Source organism: Phyllobates terribilis, unplaced genomic scaffold, assembly GCF_046119375.1.
Source record: "Phyllobates terribilis strain yellow unplaced genomic scaffold, ASM4611937v1 Scaffold_47__1_contigs__length_9908305, whole genome shotgun sequence".
NCBI classification, from domain to species: domain Eukaryota; kingdom Metazoa; phylum Chordata; class Amphibia; order Anura; family Dendrobatidae; genus Phyllobates; species Phyllobates terribilis.
In genome coordinates, this window is record NW_027362807.1 from 3,185,157 (window position 1) to 3,206,504 (window position 21,348).

The following is a 21,348-nucleotide window of genomic DNA, read 5'->3' on the forward strand; positions in this document are numbered from 1 at the left end:
TGTTCCTCCGGTGGTGGAGGACGGAGAATATGAAATTTCTCGCATCCTTAACTCTAGACGGTACAGAGGTAGTTTGCAGTATCTTGTGGCCTGGAAAGGTTTCGGTCCCGAGGATAACTCTTGGGTGAGGTCGGATGATGTTTCCGCGTCCAGACTTATCAGAGCGTTTCACAGGAGATTTCCTGATAAGCCTGGTCCTAGGGGATCCGGAGGATCCTCTTAGAAGGGGGGGTACTGTTAGAACCTTGCTCTTAGGTCTTTTTTCCTTTGCTGGTCACATGACCTTGTTGGCCTATTTAATCCTGCTCCGCCCTTCTGGCTTTGCTGGACTTCATTGTATATCTACTTTCTAGCTAGCCTGTGCTCTGTGTCTTGCTCTGTTAGTTTGCTTGGTCTACTGACCTCTATGTTCTATATATTTTGTTTGTTCGTCTGTCTGCTACTATTTCTGTTAGTAGGTGTCCCATATTCCTCCCAGTCCTTAGTACTTGTAGGGATTCCTTCCCCACATCTATAGGTCTCCGTACAGACTAGCTTAGGACTTTAGCAGGTCTGATCGCAGGATCAAGTTCCCTGTTACATCGTAGGGATTAAGCTGAGTTCTATCGTAGGGACAGATCTCCTCTCTTTCCTTAGCTCTGGTAGCAGAACATAACAGGGCAATTGTGTGGACTGAGACTATGATTATTTTCTGACACTTTGGGTATAAGGATAAAAACTCTTACTGTAAGGCAATGGACTATAGTATTTCTGAGAAGGTTTTCTGAAGCAATACCTGGGGTAATTAACCATTGCTCCCATGTGTATGGATTTCTTGAGTGTTCCTTTAATATAAAATCCACTTTCCAAGCATAGAGTGTTATTTATCCTGGATTTTAGATCTGTTATCGTTGGGGGAGAATTGTCTATCCAATATAGTGCTAACAACTTTCTGGCTTGGAATAATATTCTTGAGCTACCTATTGCCATATGGGAGTCTGGGTCGACGTCCTCTCCCAGGAGTCCTAGGATACAGATTTTAGGTTCCAACTGAAGTTGTATCCCAAATACAGATAGTACAAGAGCGATCACCCCGTCCAGTAGTCGACAATATTCCCACATCATATGCATCAGGTGGGCGTCATTTTGACCACATCTAGGACATGTGTCATCTGTTCGTATTCAAATTTTAAATAAAATACTTGGGGATCTATATGCTCTCTGAATGAGAAGAATTTGGGACAATCTTTGTTACTCTGACAATGAAAGTTTCAGTGTCAAATCCAAGTTTCCCTCCATTGCTCCTCAGATAAGGGACCCACATCCTCCTCCCTTTTTGTCTTAATTATCAAAGGATATTTATCCAAATATAGGGCCAGTAACTGCCTATAAATAAGGGTTAATAGACCTTTTGTATCCACTGCTTTAGCAATGGTATCTATTGGGTGATGTCTATAAATCAGTATGGCGTTTATTCTAAGTTGTGTGCTATATGCATGACATGTTTGCAGATATTGATAAAACACCCCATGTGGAAAGTTAAAATCTGCCTTTATTTGTTCAAAACTCTTGAATAATCCATCCCTCAAGAGTTGTGATACCAAACATATTGTCACGCAAGGTGTGGGAAAGACTTAGTGCAACACAAAGGGAAGGGGCAAAGGGAGTCCAGACTCTAGGGAAAGGGGGGAGTGGAGACCTCATAGGCTGACCTGATATCACCCTGTCTCCACTGACATCCCTATATTGGTTCTTCACCAATCGCGAGCCTAAAACCTGTATTTCCCTAGCTCTTGGCACTGTATAGGGAAGGGGGGAATGAGTGCTAGTCAGTTCCCACTAAACACTAAAGACAGCAAGGGGAGACAGACACGGGGGAATTAGCTTAGTTTGAGTCAACTTCAGAGAGATTGCAACACGTCCTCTCAGCTCCAGGAGGAAGCAAGCAGACTGCACCAGCTCCAAGCCTTCACAAGGGGTCATGTGAATATCACTGGCCCCTCCCTCTAGCAATAGTCAGTATTTAAACACCCAGCCTGGGTGTCAATTAGCTAGAGGGAGGTAGCCGCTGGGTCCTAGAGTGAGACATCTAAGAAGGTGTCTGTAATGCCAAATGAAGAGATCTTCTGCAACCAACTGCAGGGCGACTGTCTGTCACTTCTGACATACCCCTGACGCATATACCCCTGTCCTCCCACTCACTAACATCTTTTAGTTTCTGTAGCTCTGGTAAGTTATAGTTGGGCCATAAAGTAGAACAGTTTGTGTATTTTCCAATTCCCAGAATATTTTTACCCCTATCCCACACCTTTAATATTAACTTTAGTGTAGGACATTTTAAGTCATTTTCTCGAGGAGGCCCTAAATCTAGTACCGAGAATGGAAGCTTCCACTTGGTTCCTTCCATAAGTATGTGCCCTGAAATTACACAATATTTGCAAGTACCCCATCCATGAAACCATCTTAACTCCTTTCTAGTGTTAAGCAGGTCTGCGTATAACTGGAGGGAAGCAGATTATTTATGTTGTTTGTTAAGGCGATCAATCCGCTCAAGCAAATGGGAGACTTTAGTTGCTCTCTCTTTTTAACCTGGATCCATGTTTATTAGTATCCCTCTGAGAATGCATTTGAGTGCTTCCAATTGAAATGGTAAGGCAGTTTCATCATGCTTATATATTTGAAGGAATCTATAGTCTCAAGAAGGTCTGAGACACAGAGTGAGTCTTTCAGCAGATTAGCATTTGAGTTCCCACAGCTGAAGCCTTGGTGGAGTCAGGTGTAGTCCGGTTACAATATACAGGAGCATGATCTGACCATATAGCAGTTCCTATCTGAGATGTAGGTTGCCATGTAAGCAGGTGATGGCTAATTAATGAAAAGTCTCTACGGCTATACGTATTATGTAAAGGAGAATAATACGAATAATCCTTTACGTCTGGATGTAGTATCCTCCATACATCGACCAGTTGGAAAGACCAGAGCATGTTTAGCAAAGCTTTTGAGTGATTTAGATTTCTGACTCTGGCCCAGGGACGCGTCTAAAGAAGGACCCAAGACAATATTAAAGTCACCTCCAATGATGGTAAGGTCCTCCACAAAATGTTTTAGTTTGTTTAAGAATTGACAGCATGTCTTAATTAGGTCACAATAAGGGAGATAGAAGTTTGCCAAAGTCAACTGACAGAGATCACTGCCGCATACTATCATACTATTGTAGAAACACGGTCTGACATGGAGGGGAGGTATGTGTTTGTTAAGATCTCGATCTATGTCTGGAATAGAAAGTAGTAGATCTGTAGTGGCCGCCGCAGGGTACTGCACATCCGCCTTCCATTCAATTGAATGGGAGGCGGATGTGCACTTACAAGTGGCGGCCACTACAACTTGACGGCCAAGCACCGCAGGTAAGGACTTCCCGCCGGCAGCTGCTGCCGCCGGCACCGATAACAGCTGGTCCGCGGGGGTTCGGGACCCCGGCCGATCATACAGTACATTGATGCCCTATCCTATGGATAAGACTTCAATGTCAAAGTAGTGGACAACCCCATTAAGTCCCCTGACATTCAATGAACAAGTTTTGAGTTGTGCCTTATTATATGAAAAAAGGAGGAGGGAAGGAGAGAAAGATTTAAGAGCAAAGAGGAAGTATAGACGGTAGATAGTAACGTCTACCTCTCAGTGTCTAAGAAGTATAGATTATGAATAAATCAAAAAAAGTAGGAAATTGCGAAACAAGCAGATCCCAATGCAAGTCCCAAACTGGGGGTTGTCGTTAGAAGCGCAAGTCAAACCTTCAGTCCTAGGGTTCCTATTAGGGGGAACCATGGAATATATAGCAAGCAAAGTAATACAGCCTGATATTACAGTAAAATAATGTGACGTCAACTTATATGCCGGTCTAATATATGAACTGAAACATTCTGTATAGTGGAAGAGTGGCACCTAAAACTCTATTTAGATATATCTAATTATATGCTTAAAGAAATAAGTAAGCATCTGCAAACTGTCTCTCATCAGGGAGACAAGATTAAATTCAGGAGCTCTTTTGACTGGCAGGTTCCATTCCCGTCTGGGGAATCCTTATCAACTGAACGCCTTCTAAGATGTGCAGGAACGCTCTGTGACAATGGTGGAGCAGGGGGCCTGTCAGATATATGGATTCCGTCACGTTTTGTTCAAGATTATTGTAATTGTTCTTGTATGTGTACCCCTTTTTCACATGTAAAGCGCCATGGCGCAATAATAATAAATAATAATAATACTTCTGGTAATATCCAGGACATCACAGAATGGTCTCATGTCGCTTGGATCTTTAAAAGTATACAATGCTCAATTTTTTCGTACTTGCAGCTGGAAAGGGTACCACAGGAGTACAGCAGGCCATTTTCCCATACAGCATCAAGTAGTGGTTTCAATACCCTTCTTTTAGCAAGTGTCATTCAGGATAGATCTGTGAGCAATTGTATGCTTTGTTCATTGAAATCACCAGGACAAAAATGTATGTGACAGATAATGTCCCTTGGACGCTCAGGATCTGGGCCATGATTGTCTAATGTACGGTGCGCCCTGTCAGTCTTCAGCCTTATCAATAGGGTCACCAAGGATATTATTAAATAATGTCTATAGTGTTGTCATGATCTCTTGTGCATTGATGCTTTCAGATATACACCTTATCCAGATATTATTGTGATTTTCTTGATCATCAACCATATTAAACAGATGGTTTATTTACTGGCTGTGAAGATCCATTGTTAGTTTCTGAGCATTTTGATGGCCTCTAACTTGTACGACATCAGCCTCTAATCTCTGTACCTTGTCAGTAAGCTGTGATAGGCTAGAAGTGAGGGGACGTATTTCAGTTTTTTATGTGGTCTCCAGCGTTTGTATATATTGCTCCATCTATTGTTTAGTAGGGATAGACGCAAAATATGAAATAAAAAATCAATTATAGCGTTCCCCATATCAGAATCCCCTTTTGCTCAGGGTTGGGAGTAAATTTCCCTGTGAAGCAAGCACTGCTCAGCATGGGGGCTTCGGTGAGAGTAGAGGGAGATTTGTGGAGCTGTTTTCTTGTGAGGCCTACATTAAGAGAGAAGATGGTGCAGGACTTACAGGCTGGAGCTGTCTGGCATCATGAGGGTTATGACTGCTTCCTTTTCCAAGCTGAGATGAGGCAGTAATGGCTCCGGAGCAGGAAGATAAGACTTTCAATAAGAAACACTGCATGTCAGACATGCTGACGGAGGTGGAGAACCTCAGACTAACCTCGGATCTCTTCTTTCTTTCCCATATCGGAAGTCATGTTTGAGGCTGTTTATAATTCCCCCAGGAACACGGTCTGAAGAGAGTGCTCTCAGTGTGTGCGTTCTCTCAGTGCTATGTCCATGCCATGTCCCTCCTGTTGATGTTCAATACGTCCAAAGGCGGCATTGATTGGGAGCAGGATTGTGTGATGTAACAACCTTATGTGAGCCCCGGGAACGCGTGTTGTGACACCAATGGAACAGCACCAGAACGGGAGCTGTGTATGAGTGTTTTTATTTTATCAAGGCCAAACATGAGGAATGAGAAATAGTTGTCCTAATAGTGGACAATCCCTATAAGAAAATACAATTTTCAGTTAAAAATGAAAAAGGCTTCTCCCCTGTGTGACTTCTCTGAAGTTTGTTAAGACTTGATTTCCGTGTAAAACATTTCTCACATTCAGAAGAGGAAAAAGGTTTCTCCCCTGTATGAGTTCTCTGGTGCTTAACCAAATCTGATTTCCGGCTAAAACATTTCCCACATTCTGATCAGCAAAAAGGCTTTTCCCCTGTGTGAGTTCTGTTGTGCGTAACAAAACCTGATTTCTGGCTAAAACATTTTCCACATTCTGAACAGGAAAAAGGCTTCTCCCCTGTATGAGTTCTCTGGTGTATAACCAAATCTGATTTCCAGCTAAAACATTTTCCACATTCTGAACAGCAAAAAGGCTTCTCCCCTGTGTGAGTTCTCTGGTGCTCAACCAAAACTGATTTCTGGTTAAAACATTTCTCACATTCTGAACAGGAAAAAGGCTTCTCCCCTGTGTGAGTTCTCTTGTGCTCAACCAAAACTGATTTCCGGCTAAAACATTTTCCACATTCTGAACAGGAAAAAGGTTTCTCCCCCGTGTGAGTTCTCTGGTGATCAACCAAATCTGATTTCTGGTTAAAACATTTTCCACATTCTGAACAGGAAAAAGGCTTCTCCCCTGTATGAGTTCTCTGATGTCTATCAAGATGCGCTTTCTGGAAAAAACATTTCCCACATTCTGAACAGGAAAAAGGGTTCTCACCTGTGTGAGTTCTCTGGTGCCTAACCAAATCTGATTTCTGGCCAAAACATTTTCCACATTCTGAACAGAAAAAAGGCTTCTCCCCTGTGTGAGTTCTCCAGTGATTAACCAAATCTGATTTCCGGCCAAAACATTTTCCACATTCTGAACAGGAAAAAGGCTTCTCCCCTGTGTGAGTTCTCCAGTGATTAACCAAATCTGATTTCTGGCCAAAACATTTCCCACATTCTGAACAGGAAAAAGGCTTCTCCCCTGTGTGAATTCTCTGGTGTATAACCAAATCTGTTTTCCGGCTAAAACATTTCCCACATTCTGAACAGGAAAAAAACTTCTCCTCTGTGTGAGTTCTCTTGTGCTTAACCAAATCTGATTTCTGGCTAAAACATTTTCCACATTTTGAACAGGAAAAAGACTTCTCTCCTCTGTGAGTTGTCTGATGGTTATCAAGATGCACTTTCTGTTTAAAACATTTCCCACATTCTGAGCATGAAAAAGGCTTCTCCCCTGTGTGAGTTCTCTGATGTCTAATTAAACTTGAATTATCTGTGAAATATTTTCCACATTCTGAACAAGAAAATGGCTTCTTCTGCTTGTGACTTCTCTGATGATTAACAAGATTTGATTTCTGGTTAAAACATTTCCCACACTTGAAACAAAAAAATATATTCTCTGCTGTGTGAATGTTTTGATGTTTAAAAAAAGACTTTTCAAGGGAAAAACTATTTCCATATTCTGAACAGAAAAATGGCTTCTTTGCTTTAGGAGCAGTTTGTTTTTTAATGCTTATTTCGTGACTTTGATTTTCCTTAGTAGTCGGTAATGAATCAGAAGACAGGACCTGTTTCATAGGATCAGATGACAGATCTTTGCTGTGAAGGGATGATGGTATATCTGGAGTAATGGCATTCACTTCAATTGTATCCTGTGTGATCTCAAGGTCATCTGATTTAAAAATTGAAGATGTCAGCTGTCCCTCTGATCTCCTGGTACAGTCATCTGCCAAGAAGAAAACCAAGAAAAAAAATCAGCCTTACTAACAACAAATCAGATAACAAATGCATTAGCATTTTCATGTTTCTTGGGTGTACTGGAGTGTCTGTCTATGTGGGGTGCACTTATATAGTGCTAGGCAGCCCTCCTGATCTAATAGTATGGGCAACATCACTAGTTACTCTCTACAAGGAGAAAGGTTACCCCTTAGACCTCAGTCCAGAGCCTCTCACCTAGCCAAATCAGTTCTCATACTTTGCACTGACGAGGGCCAACAGCCCGAAACTCCGCGTCTGCAAATTGAGATTCTGATTTGGCTTTTATCCTAAGTCATATTGCACGACTCGTTAAAGGGTTGATTGTGACTAGAAGGATTTCTGCTTCCAATAGGTGGCGCTATAGAGTTCAAGTCCTCTTTTTCTCTGAAGAGGCAATTTACATCTGCCAAGAATAAAACCAATTATTTATGAATAACATATCCTTAAAATTTATATTGTTGAATATTTCTAATTAAACTCTCCGTAAAAATGCACTTTATGTAAAAGTATCATTATTTACCAAGAAAACATCACAGAAAAAAATCAGTCTTACCAACACCAAATCAGATAAATGCATTAGCATTTTAGTGTTGGTTGGGTGTACTGGGGTGTCTGTCCATGTGGGGTGCACTTATATAGTGCTGGGCAGCCCTCCTAATCTAATAGTATGGGCATCATCACTATCCTAAGCCAGACACTGGGCATCACACCTACCTGTGTGACTGGCGTCCTATACAAGCTTCATCTGTGTGCATCTTTAATACTAAGTAATCACCCTCTCCATGAATTGGTAGGTTTGTGAGTGGTTGCTCCATAAGTATTTTGCACCTGCGCTGCCCCCACCTTTATCATGGGGGTCTGTGGCATCCTGCTAGTGCATTTGTTATATGATGTGTTAATAAGGCTGTATCTTTTTCTGTGATTTTTTTTCATTTTGCCCTATGTTAGCCGTCATTATTCACCAAGACAATAACAGTTCACAGTCTAACAGAAAACCTCATAGGATGAACCAGTGGATCGTAGTGTTCAACTGTTTGTTCATTCTGCCTCCCAAATATGGAATAAAAAGCCACCAAACAATGTTATGTAGGTAAAAATAATACCAATAAAAACTTCTACTCATCTCACAAAAAACAAGTCCCCACTCAGGTCCATCATCTGTCAACGGAAAAACAGAGGTTTCCACATTATTAGTGGCTCAAAGGCTCTTGAAAAGCAACATGGCTTCTATAAACCAATCCAGCAATATCTGCTCCCCCAAAGTCAAATTTCACCCTAATTTTCACTCTCCAACATCCACTGCGGGCTAATTTCCAGAAAGTGCCTGTGGAATCAAAATAGTCACTACTCCTATAGATTAATTGACTGAGGGTTATAATTTCCAAAATGGAGTCACTTTATGGGGATTTCTACTGTTCTGGTTTTCTGCAATTTGGCCACATTAGGGCTTCTGCAAATGGTGGGTCCCATCTCCTCTGGGATCTGCTCCTGGGATGTCTGCTTCTGTCACCAGGAGCCGCCTTATTCATCCTGCAGGAGGCGCTGGTGATGGAAGAGACGTCAGAACCAGAAGCTCTGGGCGGCGGAGGCTCTGTCCAGCCACTAAGATTAGGGTGCCTGGGACCAGTAGTACCATCCAGTCTGGCAGTATGGGTGTGTGTGCTGTCCAGCTGGAGTAATCTGCTCCGTGCTTTAGCCAATTGGAAAGTACCGCACCCTACTAAAGCTGGAAGCATATTGCCAAAAGCTAAAACACAGCAAAATAGGGCAGCAGTGTGTACCTGCCCAGATCTTCAGAACTAAATGCACTACCAGGATGCAGCAAACCCACATAAAGATGGCGGCTACACGGGTGCAAAATACTGATGAGACAATCACTCACAACCTACCATTTCATGGAGTGGGTGACTGCGTAGTATTTGAATTGCACACAAAAAGGCTTGTATATGGAGCTGTTCACACTTGGATAGTGCACAGTATCCGACTTACAGTCTATTAGTTACGGTCATACTATTAGATTAGGCGGGCTGCCCAGTACTATCCAAGTGCACTCCATGGGAACAGACACAGTTTACAATGCCCGCACTGATGGGCCTGGCTGCACCCTGGAATAAAAAAGTGCAAAAATGCATATATATAATATATGGATAGTACCGGGCAGCCCGCATAATCTAATAGTATGGGCGTAACTAATAGGCTGTAAGCCGATACTGTGCACTACCTAAGTGTGAACAGCACCCTATACAAACCTTTTTGTGAGTAATTCAAATACCAAGCAGTCACCCCTCCATGAAATGGTAGGTTGTGAGTGATTGTAGGTTGGTTGTGAGTGATTGTCTCATCAGTATTCTGCACCTGTGTAGCCGCCATCTGTATGTGGGTATACTGCACCCTGGTAGTGCATTTAGTTCTGAACATCTGGTCAGGTAAACACTGCTGCCCTTTTTTGCTGTGTTTTTTCTTGAATATTGGGGGAATTTTAATTCTTTTTAGTGTAGCTTTGCTTTTTGTGCATATTACCAGAAGCTGCCAGATCCAGCCTTGTTCTCCTCTGGTTCAGTCCTCTGTGCTCAGCTCCCGGCTTGTGTATTTGTTTTCTGCTGTGATCCCGGCCCGTTTACTGACTACTCTTGTGTCTTCTGATTTTGTATTTTCTCTATCCTCTGTGTTCTGACCCGGCTATCGGACTATTCTTCTTCCCATCTCACTTAATAGAACGCCAGGTGACACTGTGGCCCAAGCCTAGGGGTCTCTGTCTAAGTCCAAATCCATGTAGAGGGGTTAAATGGTGATGAGCAAGGCAAACCCTGGGATCTGGAAAATGGAGTAGATGACGGCCAAGCCTGTTTGTGGTAGCCATCTTTTGAGCTGCCAGGTGACCATGAACAGTGTCCCCAATACATTGTGTCTGCAAACTATTCCAGCAAGATCTGCATTCAAATAGCTAAATGTCGCTCCTTCCCTTCTTAACCTGCCATGTGCCCAGACAGTAGTGTACAACCGTATATAGGGTATTGTCAGATTCAAGAGAAATTGGAAAATAATTTGTAAGATCCATTTGTTTCCTATTATCCTTTGTGAAGAATTCCAAAGTTATCACCACATAAAGTGGCACACGTCAGATTTGAAAAATGGGTCCAGATAGGAACACAAAACTGGCTGCAGGAAGGGGTTAAATCAGAGTATTTTGGGCACTAACTACTATAGTCAAAACTGTGAGTATAGACAATAACACATCTACTGAAATGACCAATCTCAACAGTCTTCATCAGTAATAAATGAGTAACTAGTGGTGAAACCTCTCTGGGGTAATTGGAGTATGGGGCTCGGTGGCTCTTGGCAATCTAAACTATCGTAAGGGACAATATTTTCTGTCAGATGAGTTTCAAGAAGAAATATTAGACATTTAAAGAGAACTTTTTATAATAGTGCAGAGCTGAGGTGTCTTAAATTTAGCTTAGAGATATATCATGGCACAGGTGTAATGTTTTCTGTATAGGTTATAGAAATCCTGTTTGAATTTAGTTGGTTTTAAAAGATATTGAAAATCAGGATAAAGGGAAACTCTGCTGTTATTGTACAGAAATTCACACTTGGCCCTCACTGCACATTTAATGTTGTCGATCATAAAAGTGAAGTTTGGTCAGAAAGACTGGACCTGGTCTTGTAGGGACCATATGAGGACATTCAGCAGCACAGAAGGGAGAGAAGGTAGATTCATCCAATAAGATAACAGGAATCTAGGAAGCCAACAGCATCATTATCCTCCGCTTTCTCTTACAGGCCCATCATAATATTTTTCTTCAAGTGATTTTCTCACTTGTCAGCACATTCTACGTACGCTGTCATTTGGCTTTATAGTTTACAGATCTGGGCAGGTAACAGTCAGCGTTTCCTAATCCCAGGGGGTAGGTGGATCCTCCAGGTTGTAAGTTCTATAGAAAAGGGTTGCAATGCCCAAAATCATTTGAACAGTTTTGGGTGGAAGAGAATGTTGTGGTCTAGAGGCAAAATGGTGATCACACGATTGTGATACGGCCGGACTACACCACTGATAAAGTAGCCACAGCCGGTGACCGAGAAGAATCTGTAGAAAAAAAGAGAGGGGTCGCTCACTGGTCTATTCGGGTGCTCTGAAGAAAAAAGTAATCTCAATTGCAAAAAGAACTTCGGCACTCCATACATGAAAATATAAGAAATATTGCATCTGGACTAATGTCACTTTGAAAAATGAAGGTTTTTTGCGCATAATTTGGCCAATTTATGCGTGCCCATCAACCACGACAAGGTCACCTTCGTATGATGGGAAACTACGCTTAGTTTCCCATCATACGAAGGTGACCTTGTCGTGGTTGATGGGCACACATAAATTGGCCAAATTATGCGCAAAAAACCTTCATTTTTCAAAGTGACATTAGTCCAGATACAATATTTCTTATATTTTCATGTATGGAGTGCCAAAGTTCTTTTTGCAATTGAGATTACTTTTTTCTTCAGAGCACCCGAATAGACCAGTGAGCGACCCCTCTCTTTTTTTCTATTAATCATTTTTGGGATCCCGCTCCTGGAGCATTGCAGCAGGTACGTGTTCACACTATTAGAAGTTTGACAGCCTTTTTTCTGACCATGTGTCCCTCCCATTCAGTCACAGGTGGTTTTAACTAGCTCTACCAGCCCATACATTGTAGGTTAAAAGCCCAAGCAGAGACATATTGTCCATACAGGCTTACAGCCCAAGAGTGGCATATCCAGTGGTAGTGTAGCGTAGTTTCCCATCATACAAAGGTGACCTTGTCGTGGTTGATGGGCACACATAAATTGGCCAAATTATGCGCAAAAAACCTTCATTTTTCAAAGTGACATTAGTCCAGATACAATATTTCTTATATTTTCATGTATGGAGTGCCGAAGTTCTTTTTGCAATTGAGATTACTTTTTTCTTCAGAGCACCCGAATAGACCAGTGAGCGACCCCTCTCTTTTTTTCTATTAATCATTTTTGGGATCCCGCTCCTGGAGCATTGCAGCAGGTACGTGTTCACACTATTAGAAGTTTGACAGCCTTTTTTCTGACCATGTGTCCCTCCCATTCAGTCACAGGTGGTTTTAACTAGCTCTACCAGCCCATACATTGTAGGTTAAAAGCCCAAGCAGAGACATATTGTCCATACAGGCTTACAGCCCAAGAGTGGCATATCCAGTGGTAGTGTAGCGTAGTTTCCCATCATACGAAGGTGACCTTGTCGTGGTTGATGGGCACACATAAATTGGCCAAATTATGCGCAAAAAACCTTCATTTTTCAAAGTGACATTAGTCCAGATACAATATTTCTTATATTTTCATGTGAGGAGTGCCGAAGTTCTTTTTGCAATTGAGATTACTTTTTTCTTCAGAGCACCCGAATAGACCAGTGAGCGACCCCTCTCTTTTTTTCTATTAATCATTTTTGGGATCCCGCTCCTGGAGCATTGCAGCAGGTACGTGTTCACACTATTAGAAGTTTGACAGCCTTTTTTCTGACCATGTGTCCCTCCCATTCAGTCACAGGTGGTTTTAACTAGCTCTACCAGCCCATACATTGTAGGTTAAAAGCCCAAGCAGAGACATATTGTCCATACAGGCTTACAGCCCAAGAGTGGCATATCCAGTGGTAGTGTAGCGTAGTTTCCCATCATACGAAGGTGACCTTGTCGTGGTTGATGGGCACACATAAATTGGCCAAATTATGCGCAAAAAACCTTCATTTTTCAAAGTGACATTAGTCCAGATACAATATTTCTTATATTTTCATGTGAGGAGTGCCGAAGTTCTTTTTGCAATTGAGATTACTTTTTTCTTCAGAGCACCCGAATAGACCAGTGAGCGACCCCTCTCTTTTTTTCTATTAATCATTTTTGGGATCCCGCTCCTGGAGCATTGCAGCAGGTACGTGTTCACACTATTAGAAGTTTGACAGCCTTTTTTCTGACCATGTGTCCCTCCCATTCAGTCACAGGTGGTTTTAACTAGCTCTACCAGCCCATACATTGTAGGTTAAAAGCCCAAGCAGAGACATATTGTCCATACAGGCTTACAGCCCAAGAGTGGCATATCCAGTGGTAGTGTAGCGTAGTTTCCCATCATACGAAGGTGACCTTGTCATGGTTGATGGGCACACATAAATTGGCCAAATTATGCGCAAAAAACCTTCATTTTTCAAAGTGACATTAGTCCAGATACAATATTTCTTATATTTTCGAGAAGAATCTGTGACTTCTCTGCATTTAGTGTTTACTAGTGATGAGCGAGTACCATAATATTCGTAATCGCTATACTCGCTAAATATATAGTTCTTTGTAATAATCGCGTATTCGTTACGAATAGCGAGTACAATGTAAGTCAATAGGAAATGCGAGTAATTTTCTGCTGGACCCTACAAAGAGGTCTGGGGGCCTAAGGAAAAGGCTGAAATGGATGGGAAAGTGATGAAACAGAATGGGAAGAGCCTGGGGAATGTGCCTGCATGCATTTCAGACTCACAAATGGTTTCAGGGAATAAGTTTGTCGCTGTGTTACCCCACTTTTACAGACACACAAGAACAACTACCAAACCTAACCTAAATTGCATTTAACAGGCCAAAAAGGTTAAGAAACAGTTTTTCCTGCACAATCACTTGTATATAAGGCTAAATAAATCAGAGAAACCCAAAAATACCCCTTTTAGGCTATGTGCCCAGGATGCAGAAATGCTCAGGATTTTTTCCTGAGCGTTTCTGCATGTCCCTGGCAGAAAAAAACGCATGCGGATTGTACATGCGCATTGTACATGCGTTTTCCTGCCAGGGACATGCGGAAATGAAGCGGTCTTCACTGGCATTTCCGCATGCGGGTTGAAAAGCGCTTTCCAAGCGATTAGCATCACTTGGAAAGTGCTTGTGACAACTAGGTCACACTATATAAATCCATGCAAATGGTATGGATTTATATATTGTGACCCGAGAGAATGGTTAAAAATAAAAAAATAAACCTATACTTACCTTCCGATGGGCCCCGAGACTTGTTGCGCTCCTGTGCTGGCTGCCGGCAGATCGCGGGTACACTGTACTGAAAGACCTGCCGTCACATGACTGTGACGTCAGCGCAGGTCCTTCAGTCCTGCGCGATCTGTCGGCAAGCGAAGAGAAGGAGTCTGGGGGCCGTCGGAAGGTGAATATAATCTTTATTTTATTCTTTTTTTTATGGTACCTGGGTGTGGAGGAGACTCTCCTCTCCTCCACACCCGGGTACCATCCGCACATTAGAACGCGCCAATTACGCAAGTACAGATGCAGTCTTGCGGAATTAGCGCGTTCTAATGCAAGTAAATGGCGGCGAAAAAGCAGCGCTTCCGCAAAATTAATGGACATGCTGCGGATTTTTGAGCGCAGCTTAAACGCTGCGGAAAAATACGCAGCATGGGCATTGAAAGTGCGGAATTGCATTGGAGACCATGGGGGAAGGTTTACCAAGCGTTTCCCAAGCATTTACGCTGCGGAAATTCCGCAGCGTAAACGCTTGAAAAACGCATCATGGGCACACAGCCTTAGCGTTTGTTCACACATACTGTTGTGGCTTTTTTTCGCCTTTTACAATTGGGAGGGCCCTGACTTATACATTTTGTAGGTCCGTCTGTCATACATCATTTTTAGTTCGCTATTCCCCAGCACTTTAAAAGCAGTTAGAAAGTACCAGTATGTATGTAGATCTTTGACCTGAGAGGCCTCAGGTGGCTCTGTAACATGCGTTTTGGATGGACAGCTATTACTTAGACATTTGGGCGGTCCCTCCATCACTTACACTCAGATAGTGGAATACATATTTCATAGCAGTTTACAATATGCTCATTGTAGCATTGGGCTTGACCCTCCTCCTCCACCACCATGTGAGACTCGAGCCCTAAATTCAAATGTTCAGATTGCCTGCAGTAAGCAGGAAAGCTGAGTTTTGTGAGAGCCCTTGTGTGGCCCTGTAACACACATTTTGAAGTGCCCTCCTCTAGAAATTTTGGAGGTGCCTCTTGTGTACACTTGAGAGTGCCCTCACTTATTCATACTGTAGGGCCCTCACTATTATTTAACTAATTTAAGGGCAGAGACTACAGAGAAAATGGGCAAGATACATGGAGCACTAGAAAGTAGCAGTGAGTGCCAACTACGACCCTCAGGTATGGCTGAACTCAGTGAACCGGAAAAATAAAACTGCACTAGTCAACTCGATGACGAGCTCAAATATATCACTTGTGCAAGTCACTGGACAAAGTATTTATGGTGCCCCCCCTCCAGGATGGATTGGTGAAGCTTCTTAGAGGTTTGCTTACAGATTTTGATTGTCAATATTCCCCAGGTTATATAGCAGGAGAAGACTTCTTGATACTGTACTACTTGGTCCAGTAGAATGTGCATCGTATTTCCAAAAATTACTTCTGGGGCTGGGGGCTGTGTCATAGGTGCAGGAAGATTCCATGACAAGGGCCTCCCTTGACAAACATTATCTACGATGGAGTATTGTAGTAGTTGTGATCCTCAGTTTAAATTTTCAGAGGGCCATCAGTCGGTCATCAACAGTCAGTGTAAATTTCTATTGAATATGTATTCCCTATCTCACAATGTGGCACAACCTGTGACAAGGGCCTCCAATGACAAATATTAGTTTGGTAGGACTACTGTACATTCCAGATTTGTCCACTGCACAATGTGCATAGGGTTTGTGAAAATTAGGTCTATTGGCTAAGTCATGGTTGACGCAGGAAGCCACCATCCCAAGGGCCTCCAATCACAAATAGTAGTTAGGCTGGAGTAGGAATGCTGTCCTGGTTTGTCCACTGCACAATGTACATAGGATTTGTAAAAATTAGTCCTATTGGCTGTGTCATGGTTGACTCATTATTTTGGCTGTGCCTTTGACAGCTAGCTTGGCTTGTGCCATCAACATCTGAAAATCTGTCAACAAAACCCAAAATACCAAAAAAGCCTGTTGTTAAGGGATGTGGACGTGGTGTTGTCAGTGGTGCGTGAGAAGGCACTCAGTCTGTGTCAGGTCAGAAGAAGCTTGATGCATCCACAATGTTCCTGGAAAAAGTTCCCGGTCTGGAACGTAAACGTGTGTGGAAGCCACAAGAGTGAGAGCAGATTCTGTCTTGGATAGCAGACAAGGCCTCTACGCATTTGTCAAGCAGCACCAAAACTTCCACGACCACACAGTCTACTGTGGATACACAGAAGGCTGGCCCTTCCAATCCTGAAGCTGGTTTTCCTTCCTCCCACCATTATCAGTCACAGGAGACATATGACCCCAAGCTTGGCCACTCCGAGGATCTGCTTGGTAAGTATCCTTTGGTTGGCTCTGGACTATCACTGTGCAGCACTGAAGAGGGACAAGAGGTGGTGGCGTGCGTTGATGCTCAAGTATTTTAGGACCTACGACCAGAAGACAGCCACTTGGAGGAATGTCATTTTCTGTCTCCAGAGGTGGAGGCTGATGATGATGAGACACAGTTGCCATCAGGTCAGCCTACAATATCAACTGGGAAGGAGGATGAGATAGAAGACGAGGTGGTCGATGATGAGTCCACTGATCCGACCTGGACCGTTGGCACGCATAGCCATGACAGCAACACAGAGGAAGATGGACCAACATAGGCACCAAGGGGTTGTGGTTTGCCCAGAGTGAGAACTGGGTCAACTGTTCCCAAGAGAACCCCCGCTGTGCGCCAAGTCAGGGCAAGAGGGCGTTCAGCTGCTGTGTGGAATTTTTTTTTCTGAAAGTCCTTCAGAGAAAAATATTGTTGTCTGTAGCATCTGCCATACCAAGTTGAGCAGAGGCCATGGAAAAGGCAACCTGAGCACCATGAGTATGAGAAACCACATGGCAGCCAAGCAGCCCAGTAGGTGGGCGGAACACCAAGGTACCAAATCTGTGTCTGCGGGTCAAACCAATAATAATAATACTCTTTATTTATATAGCGACAACCTATTCCGCAGCGCTTTACAATTCAGAGGTTCATCTTCAACAGTCATAAGTAACACAGCTAAAGATAATAAAAATAATAATATTATATTAATAATAATAATATAATTACTATAATAATTAAAGGAAAAATAATGACGACCCTGCTCGTAAGAGCTTACGATCTACAATGAGGTGGGGGTGACACAAAGGACAGGGACTTATTTACAATGATAGTCCAGTCATCTTGAGGGGATAAGGGATAGACAAAGGCTGCATAAGCTGATCACCAGCCAGTATCTGTAGTGCTTTTGGGTTCGGTGGAAACTTATGCCATGTCGCCTGGGCTATGTCCTTCAGAATCTGCTGTTCAAGAAGCAGGTGCTCATACTTGCTGCCCACAAGCAGCGGTTGCTCACACACAACAAACATCAACCACATCCACTTCCTTGTGCCAGCAAAGTGTCCAATTGTCCGTGCCTGAGAGCTTGGAAAGAATGCGTAAATGCCCAGCCACGCACCCACAGGTACAAATACTAAACACGCACATTGCCAAATTGCTAGCTATGGAGATGTTGGGCTTGTGGGAACACAGTCTTCTGTGATCTCTTGGCTGTGGCTGCCCCACGGTACAGTGTTCCCAGCCACCACTATTTTGCCCGATGTGCCGTCCCTGCGTTACACAAGCAAGTGTTAAACAATCTGAACCGTGCTCTCACCAACACCATAACCGAGAAGGTCCACCTAATAACAGACACCTGGACAAATTGTTGTGTACTGGGATGATACATTTCTGTCATGCCACACTGGGGGAACCTGGTGGAGGGTGGGACAAAGGCGCAAAGTGGAAGATCACACATCCCACCCAAGCTAAGAATAGCGGGTCCAACTTCTGTCAGGGTCTCCACCTCTTCAAATTCCACTTCCTCTCTCCCCTTCTCCTGCTCCTAATCCTCTGCTGAATTATCCTCCCCATCACTGCCAAGCTGGGACCTGTGCAGTAGCGCATCGGCAAAGTGGCAAGACGCTCTGCTGAAGCTGATCTGTTTAGGTCAGAAAGCACACACTGCAACAGAGCTGCGGCAAGCTTTAAAACAACAGACCAATCAGTGGCCTCCGGTCGTCTGCGATAATGGGCGTAACCTGGTGGCGACTTTAAAGATCGGCAAGCTGGTACACGTGCCATGCATGGCTCACGTGCTGAACATAGTTCAGAAATTTCTGAAAACTTTCCGTGACTTGCTGTACCTACTTGAGAAGGGGAGCCATATTAGCGCCCATTTCCACCATTCCTCTACAACTTTTTCTGCTTTTACAGTGCTGCATAAGCGCTTGAATTTGCCAAGTCACCGACTCATTTGCGACCTGCCCACGCGGTGGAACTCCACCTATCATACGTTTGCGAGGATTAGTGAACAGCAGAGGGCAGTAGCTGAATACCAGCTTCAGCATACAGGTCAGACTGAGAGTCAGCCACCACACATAAAATCTGTTGAGGGAGTGTGTATCGCTGACATTTGTGAGGTTGTTGAGAACTTTGAGTACTGCACCAGCCTTGTGAGCGGTGATCAGGCTATTATCAGCGTAACCATCCCGCTGCTGTGTCTCTTGAAACAATCACTGCATAATCTCAAAGAGGAATCTTTGAGTGCCCAGCATGTTGGTATGGAGCCAGATTTCCCAATGGGTGATACTACCCAGCCCAGCCAATATTCTGAGGCAACATTGGGTGATGAGGAGGGAGAGGACTTGTTTTTCTGTGCTACCGAGGGGTAATACTACAGAGGGGACACCCAACCCAAGCTTCATGTCTGCCTAGCCTGGATGGGCTGGAGAGGAGGAGGTGGTGGAGGAGGAGGAAGCGAGTCAGCGTGAGAAGAGGGTGGGTACTGTTTCTACTGTTGGGGACACTGAACATTTGCCTTTTTGCAGCTTGACCCACATTGCACAGTTCATGTATAGGTGTCTGTGGCAAGACCCTCGCGTGATACACATTTTATCCAACAGTAATAATAATAATAATTTTTATCTATATAGACCAGCACAACAGTAAAGGCTATCTGTGCCTGTAACAATGCCAAGGAGGAATAAGTTGCAGAACATGGTCAAGGGGCACTTAAGTGACCATCCGTGTGTCCTTTCTGACGCTTCAGTTCCCTTTAATTATTGGGTGTCTAAGCTAAACACTTGGCCCGACCTCTCCTTATATGCCTTGGAGGTGCTGGCCTGCCCGGCTGCTAGTGTGGTGTCTGAGCGTGTTTTCAGTTCCGCTGGGGCAATCATCACTGATAGGCGCACACACCTCTCCACAGAAAATGTAGAGCGATTTACTCTGATTAAATTCAACAAGGACTGGATATCGCCACAGTTTGTAATCCCTCCAGATGAGAGCAAGCCAACCTAACTTCACCAAAAATGCAGATTCATGCTACTGCTGTTAACGTCAACCCCTTCCCATAAGAACCCGTTTCCTTCCTTCATCAACCATGACTCAGCCCATATGGTTAATTTTTACAAACTCTATGCAGATTGTGCAGTGGACAAACCAGGACAGTATTCTACTCCAGCCTAACTACTATTTGTGATTGGAGGCCCTTGGGATGGTGGCTTCCTGCGTCAACCATGACTCAGCCCATAGGGCTAAATTTTACAAACCCTATGCAGAATGTGCAGTGGACAAACCAGGACAGTATTCCTACTCCAGCCTAACTACTATTTGTGATTGGTGGTCCTTGGGATGGTGCTTCCAAAATAGTGGTTAAAATGGCCTGGTGCGTGCATTGTAGGAGGCAGTAGGAAATGTATGGACTACTGCTTTGTGCAGGGCACTCAATGATTTTGAAAGTGGACTAATAGGGACAGAAGGCAGGCTGACACCCCAAAATAGCGGTTAAAATGGGCTGGTGCATGCTTCTTTTGTAGCAGGCAGTAGGAAATGTTTGGACTACTGCTTTGCGTAGGGCACCAAACACCTTTTTAAGTGGACTAATGTGGACTGCAGAAGCCAGGCTCTGACCCCTGAAACAGCAGGGAAAATAGACCGGTGCTAAAAAAAAAAAAGCAGCACAAAATGCTACTTCTGTGTGTGCTGGAAAAATATTGCTTTGCCTCTGACAAGAGCTGTTTTAAGATGGACACTGAAAGAACACTACCTAATACACAATCTCTCCCTCCCTGTTCTCTGATTAAGTTTTTGTGCCTTCAGCTCTGAAAAGAGCTATTTTTAATGGTATTATGGAGCTAGTGAGCGGCTCCTTTAAACGCAGAACTAGTATACACTCCAGGTAGCCCTTACAAGGGCTTTTGTTTTATCAAGAGGCCTAAACACACTCCCTAGCAGCTCAGCGATCTCTTCCTAGGCTATTACAATGCAGGTTCCAGATCCAATGTGCACAAAATGGTGGCGGCAGGGCTTAAATAGACCAAATGACGCTGGGCAGCCAGCCAATCACAGTAATGCCACAACCAAGATGTCTGCGGCATTACTGTGATTGGTTAAGAAGCCCAGCATGCTTAGTGGCAGCAAAGAAGGCGCCAAAACTACAGGGCGGGACATCCGAACATAGCGAAGAGAGTACACAAATACTCGCAGAATAACGAGTAACCCGAATACCGTTCTATCCGTGTGAAAAGCGAATATTAACAAATACACTCGCTCATTACTAGTGGTTACTACTCACCTGGGTAGTCATATGTAGGAATCTCCTCTTTACACCGCTCATCACCCCATACATATGCCTCTATAGTATTAATATGGGTCAGATCTTGACCCTGAAACAAATATTGTAAAAGTCACAGACAGATGAGAAGTCCCATCTATGATCAGCTCTAATCCTGTCATCTCCACCGTTCTCATTACACAAGTATAAAACACATACTACTGGTGGATAAAACAAGACTGAGCACAAGACCTTCACAGCCGTCTACACATCATAGGGGAGATCTCATGACACCTTCTCTCCATCTACCTGATGATCCTGAGGAACATTGGGGTTTTCTTGCTTACAGTCATGTTGAAGAAGAGGATAGGGACATCTGTCTGGTGTTGTCCTCTTACTGGAT

At 43.5% G+C, this 21,348-nt stretch overlaps 1 protein-coding gene across 1 annotated transcript; it reads right to left on the minus strand.

Annotated features, from left to right (window-relative positions):
* Window positions 1-1,762: 1,762 nt before the first annotated feature.
* Window positions 1,763-21,345, minus strand: LOC141191542 (uncharacterized). Its single transcript, XM_073661439.1, has 2 exons — window positions 21,255-21,345; window positions 1,763-7,291 (listed from the first exon to the last, which is right to left on the minus strand). Exon 2 carries the CDS (start codon window positions 7,140-7,142, stop codon window positions 5,772-5,774), a length of 1,371 nt encoding a protein of 456 aa, XP_073517540.1. The 5' UTR covers window positions 7,143-7,291; window positions 21,255-21,345; the 3' UTR covers window positions 1,763-5,771.
* Between the last annotated feature and the right edge of the window lie 3 nt (window positions 21,346-21,348).

Excerpts from the sequence above, each read along its gene's own strand:
- LOC141191542 (XM_073661439.1), bottom strand. The coding sequence starts at position 7,142 with ATGAAACAGGTCCTGTCTTCTGATTCATTACCGACTACTAAGGAAAAT.